Source organism: Centroberyx affinis, unplaced genomic scaffold (assembly GCF_046629955.1).
Source record: "Centroberyx affinis isolate AG114_WGS23_722 - 3 ecotype Tasmania unplaced genomic scaffold, CSIRO-AGI_Caff_v1 ptg005633l_1, whole genome shotgun sequence".
NCBI classification, from domain to species: domain Eukaryota; kingdom Metazoa; phylum Chordata; class Actinopteri; order Beryciformes; family Berycidae; genus Centroberyx; species Centroberyx affinis.
In genome coordinates this window covers 25,001-33,072 of record NW_027282835.1, presented here as the reverse complement: position 1 = coordinate 33,072, position 8,072 = coordinate 25,001, and the positions used below count along the sequence as shown (strand labels likewise).

The following is an 8,072-nucleotide window of genomic DNA, read 5'->3' as shown; positions in this document are numbered from 1 at the left end:
TGGCCAGGTATTTCGTTTGAACATTTGGGAATATCCATGCCTGTTCCTATGAGTATGTGTTTCAAGTAATAGTCATACTTGTGCACCTGTGGGTTTCAGGTTTCCTACGGCTGCTGTGTCTGTCTGCAGCTGTGCACCTGGATTTCTGTTTATGCTAGTTCGAAGATTCCTGCTGCTACTGAAGTCAGTCACACACAAGCATCCAGCCTCGTCCAGTACTGCTGGTGCTGGCTGATCTTCATGTACATATAAAGAAATCCAATGTCAACGTGTGATTTCATGTCCATATAAACCCTGCTGTTGACAGGAGGGTCAAATATGTAAAAACTCTTGCTGGCCTTGGTCTCCGCAGAGCTTTTCTAACTTTTACACTCTTTCAATCTCTCTCCCTCCTTGCTGACCTTGTATCTTTCTCTCCCGCCTTTGCTCATTGGCCCGTGTGACACCAATCAGAAATGTAAACACTTGTCATGACGTAACACTTTTTGTGCCAGTGCCACAGATCTCAACAAGTGTGCGCGCATGCACACGTGCAGACACACACACACACACACAGGGCCAATTGACAGGGTCACATATGGGATGTGCTCCTAAAGTCGGTATCATTTTACCAGTGTAAATATTAGTCAATGTCAGGACCGTTTACACAGTAATGGCAGTCCTTCAACAGCTCCACTTTTCCTTAAAGCACGTTTTCTCTGCTCCTCTCCCTCGGGCCTCTCCTCTCACAACCTTCTCCTTATTACTCCCTTCTCATCCAGCACTCGTGTAATCCCCCGTTTCTCATTACCCCATCTTCTCCCCTTTTCTCTGCGTCTCCTCCTGAGCTCCGGCAGTCTCAGACGAGGCCCAGTCGTCTCCCAGACAGGCTCAGTCCCGTTCCCCACATCGAAAATCCCCCTCTTCCTATCCTCCTGACACAATATGATTAATCATTCCATTAACTGATCCAATGTCATCGAATTGTTGAGCGGTGCTTATAATACAACCTCCATCATCCCCTGAGAGTCACCCAATCTTCAGGCCATCTTCCAAAGCTCTCAAGCAAGCTCTTCTCGTCTTTGTTCATGCCTAAAACAGCTGTCATCCAATGTGGGTTTGCCTGTTTGTCACTAAATCTGCCCACGAGTGAGCTGAGTGAATAAAGGAATGTAACTGGTCAAGAGGAATCCTAGTACTGCTGAAGAGGGAGGCGCTGAGATCCTGTTAGATTTAAAGGGAAAGTTAGATGTTCTAATTTTATGGAATCAGTGTTTGAGTCTTTGTTTAACACTTAAGAGGAGAATAAAGACAAACAAACCTTTATAAGTAGGAAAAAGGAGAATGTAATAAAAATCTCAGGCCATAAGAAACTCAGTCAAGGGCACAGAAATACAGAACGTGACAAAGTTAATCTGAGTAAATACTTTTAAAACACTTCTCTGCTGGTTTTACATTTGATATTTATTGAAACAAAGTAGAGCATTGAGCCAATTTGTAAAAAGTAACAAAATAACAGCTATAACACATTACGTTTAACAAACCTCAAATTCATGGAGAAGCTTATAAATATACATAGTTGGGTTGCCGGGAATAGTTATGCTTTGTCTATAGAGAATCATCACAGGGATAGTGAGCAGTAACTGAGTGGTATTGGAAGTCTGTGGTAATGCTAAATCATGAACATCTGTGATATGTGTATTTGTAAAGCTGGACATGAGTGAGAATAAAGGAATTTGTGTTTTGAAACAATAAGGTGCATTTCCCTTTACAAAAACACAGTGAGGAGCCATATTTGTGAGAACGAAAAAAAAAAGAAAAAGTGACTTAAAAACATGGGGATGTCCAACAAAATATTGCTCTAGGATGGAGATGTTTGTTTTTACGTTTCAAGAAGCTTAAAGGAGGATCTGGATAAAAGAAAATAAATACATACAATTTACTGATTGGTTGGATAGACGTATTATATACACAGAGCATGGAATATTTCACCATTGTAACCACAACATTGCCCATATATATTCAAACCATGTAAGTATCATAGCATAATGGTAAGTGGATATTCTGTATTAATATGGAAAAGAATGTTGACTATAATATTGATACATTTGCTGAAGATGCACTGTAGTAAAAACAGTTGAACAGACGCGTACAGACAGGTTTAAGCCTCTGTTTGAAAGTGCATAATGGTGGAGGGCTTGTTGCAGCACCTGGGGAACACTAAGGCTTCTGGGACATCTTAATAAACGGCCCAATCCCCAAAACAGCCCTCTTATTGTACCCACTGTACTCCAGGGACTCTTTACGCATCAACTGTATTCCTTAGACCTTGCTCAACATGTGGTGAGAGGGGCCAAATAGACTATGGATAGGATGTGAAGGCTGGTTTGGGACTGGGCCCATGAAGACACATCCATAGACTAGAGCACACAGGCATTCTCTTCTCAACACAGTCATTCTCAAACGACAAACAGGTACCTCTTAGTCAACTATACCACAAATAACAAACTATGCTATTCTTGTTAGGAAATGGGAAGCGCAGTCCAATTTCACAATCATTGTGACCCATTTGACAAGCCAAATGACAGGATATTTTCTGAGATTAAAAAAACATAAAATAAAAAGGGGGGAGGGGCATTGTTTTCCAGCCAGGTTTAGGCACTGGGGGGGGGGGGGGGGGGGGGTTAAAATCGGCTGGCGATGACTGGGCGGGAAAAAAAAAATAATAATCTGAAAATAAATATTTCACGATACTCTCAGTTTCTGAAGACATAAGATTTTTTTGAAAACTCTAACAAGGAGCAAAGAGTCAGTCTTTTTGCAATGGTATAATTGTTTAACTCTATAAATATAATTTATATAGTTTTTCTTTCTTCCATTCTCTCTCTCTCTGTGTTCAACTCCTTTGTTCCTCTGCTCATGGATACACACAGATGTATGCCCATCGTATGCAAGCACACACACACACACAGACGGCGCTCCTCTTCTCACTTGCAGACGAATTGGTCTACGGTTTTGGTGCAGCGCTTGCACTTGACGTAGCAGCACCAGTGGAACTTGCAGTGGCAGCGCTCCACAATCTGGGCCTTGTACTGGTCGTAGCCGCGGCCGCAGCACATGAGCTCGCAGCCATCCATTCCCTCCGAGGTCTTGTTGCAGAGGCGCCCCACCGTGCCCAGGGAGCCCGTGCTTTGGTTCTTCAGGCAGTAGTCCGGGCTGGACTCGATGTACACCAGGTCGTGGCTCGTCGGCGGGTTGAACTTGCTGTGCATCTGCACCAGCTTGCCGCGCGTGTTGAGCTTCATGGAGGCGGCGCTGTCGTACTTCTCCTTCAGCGCGTCGCCCACCTTGCGGAAGTCGGCCAGCTGCAGCCAGCAGGTCTTCAGGCTGCACGAGCCCGACACCCCGTGGCACTTACAGGACACGTGGGCCAGGTCCGACACCGTCTGATGGAGGGGAGGAGGAACCCAAGGGGGAGGGGAAGGAAAGGGAAACGAAAGAACGTGGGGTTAATAAACAAAATGGAGAACATACAAAGCAGATCACTCTTATGCGTGCAAACTGCAGAAAAATGACATGTCCGAGTGACACATGCTTTATATTTTTAATTTGTCTTGTGTGTGCATCTTTGCACAATGTCTTCATGATTTCAAAAGGCGTCATTATGTCACGGAGGACCACATGATCTTCCCCATGTCTCCAACAGTGAGCCGAACAAAACGTTGTCCACTCATTTGTCCCACTTGAAAGAGACGTACCCTGGCAACAGATATCTGGCAGTGCGTTTCCTTTGAGGTGGTTTCAAGGCGTTTGGAATGGACTACAAACCCCAAAGCTGCCTCCCATGATTCAGTCTCCCCACAGATCAAAGCCTCAGGAGGGGAGAGCAGACAGAGCTGTTACCCAGATGATCAACGGAGAGAGAACTCATCTGACTGACCTGGATTCTCTCAATCCCAACTCTTCATTACTCTCATCGCCTTGTCTCTAGGGACTGCGCTTTGTATCTCCCCCCTTGCTTATCTCACGAAATCTAAAAAAAATAATCAAGGTTCTTCTCCCCTGATCTTTGCCATCTGTGTGTGTGCGTGTATATAAACCCCCGTCCTCCTTACCCTCCTTCCAGCCTCATTATTGTGAAGATTCATCATCAGCCGGGCGCTGTCATACGAGCCTTTGGGGTAGCTCTTCTCCCTCTCGCGTGCGTCCACAAACTCCTTGGAGAACCTGTAGCCGTAGTTGAGGTTGTCCCCGCAGCCGCCCCACAACCAGTCCCGGGGCAGGTCTTTGGGGCGCGCCGCCCGGCTGCACCCGCAGCTGGACAGCTCCCCCTCTCTGCAGGCACGGCTCACTGCGTTCACCACCCCCGCTGCGCTGATGGCATAAGTGAACGCCATCTCTCGACTGCCTGCGGACAGACAAACCGCAAAGAAAGAATGATTAAATGAGGAAAGTCAGAACACTGGGGACTGTTTTAGGCAAATCCATGTCCAGCACCGCCATTTATTAGGTTATACATTTCTATTGTACTTATTTTATGTTTTGTCGCTGTCATATGTATTTGTACTATGTTGTGAGATGTAATGCTATGTGACAGCATTCACCATCCACTTAGATTACAGAGCACTTCAGCCAAGAGCTGTAGGCTTCTCATCACCAACATGTTCAACAATGGAATCCAGTTTGCTGTTATTGGGAATCAGCCAGAGAGAAGAGAGCGCCCTCCAGTGACAGAGACCTCTCCCAACAAGCAGCTGCCATTTCTCCCAAACTGGAAATGACAAGAACTCTTTCTATCTGTCATGATTGACTGATTTTGGAGTCATTGCTTATTAGCTTCCATTGTTTCTTCCCCCTTAACATTTCCTCTATGGAGACTGGGAGGCAAGAGGTTGAGGGACTCAAGAAAAACAAAAAAAATAGATCTAAACAGCTCTTGCTGTCACCAACTGCTCTGTCTCCATTACTACCAAAGTACAAACCCACAGACTAAAAGTGCACGAGTTCGGGGGAAAACTGAGATGAAGAGATGAGCAACTGGAAGAAAGAAGAAACAGCCGAGCAAACTGTAAGGCTGTATGCAGACATTGAAGACGGGGGCTGCTACAAAATAAAAATGCACAGCTCATATACCTGCTGGGCCAAACCTTTAGAGAGCGTATTGTAATGACAATAACAGATCGGCAGAAAAAGAGAGAGAGACGGGGGGAGAAGGGCTGAAGAGATAAGTCAAACGAAAGACATTGGGAGAAAAAACAAGACACAGATTGGAAATGGAGATCACAAAAAATGCAGATATAGAAAAAGAGATTGAGTGAGAGGAGAAAAGACAGATAAAGAGAGCTACAGGAGGTGGTGTCTCAATGCTGTCCAGGTGGGAAGTGCTGGCGGCAGCAGAGTTGACCAGAGGGGGAAAAAGGTTATTAGTCTAGTACAACTTCAAACCGGCCCGAGGAGATTGGCCTAATAGTGGACCTGTGGACAGACGAGCTGTCGTCTCCCACGCTGCTGCCTTCCCTGGCCCTAGAGCACTCGCTCTGGCCCTGGCAACGCTCCCATGCTCCAAAGGGGGGGTCCTCCCCTCTGCTCTACCCCACCCCAGGGCGAGCCAAGTCAGGCAGGGGAGAGGGTCTGACTCCCCCCTCCACCTGGAGCTCAGCCCTAAATCACCGGCAGTGGCCCAGGCCAACAGACAGGCAGACAGACAGACAGATAGACAGACAGACAGGGGAGGACATGTTTACTTGGCCCAGAGTGGACTGAGATGGGAGCGATGTCTAAGAGGGAGGGAGGGAGAAGAGGAATGGGAGAACTGCTGCTGATGAGGTTTCTATGAAGACTGATCTGTGGAGAGGGAGTCGGGAGCAGCGGAGTGGAGGGGGGTGCAGATAGAGACAGACTCAGCACAAAGTTATTCACCAAGAGGAAATCATGTAGAAACACAGACACACGCACATGTGCACACATTGTCACATACAGTACAGGCACACACATGTAAATGTGCACCAACGCGCACAAACACACACCACTCTGGATTTGTTACTTAGGAGGAATCTGAAAGAACCCCATAATGTGAACACCACAAGTGCTGACTATTATCAAAATTACAAAATGGGATCCATTCGGATTTTGCCACACTTACAGACAGGCGTACTGCAGCTCTACTATGATCACAACACTGACAGGCTATACTTTCATTCGAACTCAGTTGGAGAGTTATGATCGATAAATGCCAACGGTAAACCACCTTTACGTTGGCCCCTGAGGTGAAGGCAAACATCCAAAGAACACTAAAACAAACCATGTCAAATGATAGGATTCAAGACTGGGATTCGCTCTCAAAAGAGGACTGTAAAGCGCTGGAACCTTTCATATGAGATACGAGCACACTGCATATACACGCATACACACACACACACATGCATAAGTAGTGTAATCTCTGACAAGGTGATGTATTGGTGCATACACTCACTGCACTCCCATTAGCTGTAAATACAGGGCAGCTACAGTGCAGCTTCAGAGTGTGTGTGTGTGTGTGTGTGTCAGATTGTCTCCCATTCATCAGGGGAAAAGCAGATTCCCTGCCTCCCTCCCGCTCCATGTCGGGGGCTGGTCTAGCAGGCCAAAGCCACATGTGATTTATCCAGCAACCTCACCCACCAACTATTCCCTCTCCACACAGCTGCTCAGAATCAGCAGCCTCATACACTCCACAGAGAGAGAGAGAGAGAGAGAGACAGAGAGCGAGAGAGAGAGCGAGAGAGAGAAAGAAAGGGAGAGAGATCTAAGTAACACAAGTGAATATGTGTGTGTGTGTGTGTATGTGTGTAAGTGGGTGTTTATAGTTGGTAGAGTGTACGCACATGTGTGTTTGTGGATAGGCCTGTGTTTTGTATGCTTCCATAATGTGCTGTGTGTGTTTTTCATATACAGCATGATGTGTGTGTGTATGTGCCTGTATGTACACACAAAGAACCCACATCCTCTGCTTATCCGTCTCCCTTACCTATCTGCATGACCCGTCCGAACACAGAGGAGTTGTCCACCGTGCTGCAGTTCCAGCGCCGGTGTCTGAACTGGTACTGGCACTCTCTGATGCCGGTCTTGGCGCCCTCGCCGATGTACTGCATGTGGTCCTGGTAGAGCTGGCACAGCTTCTTCTGGCCCTGCGACAGCCCCACCAGCTGGCTACACAGAGGCTGGGCACCGATGATGTAGGCCTCTGGGATCAGCAACGGGTTCATAGCTAGAGACCTGGACGAGAGGAGGCATAGCGCAGTCGTTTTCAATCATGTCACCATCGTGACCCGAGAGAATGCAGGTTTTTGTCCAACCGATCACTACAGCAGATTTCACTGATTAGTCTCTCCCTCTCTGGTTGAAGGTGTGCTAATCAGTTGAAATGGGCTGGTGTAGCGATTGGTTGGAGCGAAAACCTGCAGACTTTTGGTAAGCATAGACCAGGAAAGAAAGGAAGATATAGGCAGGAGGAAAGGACAGAAAGAATAAACGATAATTAAAGTAAAAGTAAGTGCAAACGAGTAAAATAAAGAGTACCAAGAGCGAAAGAAAGTGAAGAAAGAGCGAAAGAAAGGAAAAATTTAAGAAAGCTTTAAATCTGACACAAACATACTGATTCGCTATTGAATTTCTCAAAGAATAGGTTTTGGCTGACTAAACACATTCTACGCCAAAGTTCAACTAATTCATCAATTTCTGACTGACTTTCTTGCTGAAGTATTTCATGACCACTGTTTCCTCACACCAACACAACACACTGACGGACAGCACTTGGCTATTAATACGGAATAGCTATTAATCACATAAGCCAAAATAGGATCATTGATCTCAACGACGGGCCCCATTCAACTGTGTGTGAGAGAAAGAAGAGAGAGAGAGAGAGAGAGAGAGAGAGAGAGAGAGAGAGAGAGAGAGAGAGAGATAGAGAGAGATAGAGAGAGATAGAGAGAGATAGAGAGATAGAGAGATAGAGATAGATAGAGAGAGAGAGAGAGAGAGAGAGAGAGAGAGAGAGAGAGAGAGAGAGAGAGAGAGAGAGAAGAGAGAGAGAGAGAGAGAGAGAGAGAGAGAGG

At 46.2% G+C, this 8,072-nt stretch overlaps 1 protein-coding gene across 2 annotated transcripts in view; it reads right to left on the bottom strand.

The window, feature by feature from the left end:
* Positions 1-1,314: 1,314 nt before the first annotated feature.
* The window catches only part of LOC139667565 (protein Wnt-5a-like), a 13,337-nt gene continuing 6,579 nt past the window's right edge, over positions 1,315-8,072 (bottom strand). For both annotated transcript variants that reach the window (XM_071547051.1, XM_071547050.1), the window contains exons 3-5: positions 6,986-7,233; positions 4,095-4,387; positions 1,315-3,425 (exon numbers count right to left, since the gene is read on the bottom strand). In XM_071547051.1, coding sequence (XP_071403152.1) covers positions 2,967-3,425; positions 4,095-4,387; positions 6,986-7,233 — 1,000 coding nt within the window. In that variant the 3' untranslated portion in view covers positions 1,315-2,966. The remainder of the gene's footprint in view (positions 3,426-4,094; positions 4,388-6,985; positions 7,234-8,072) is intronic.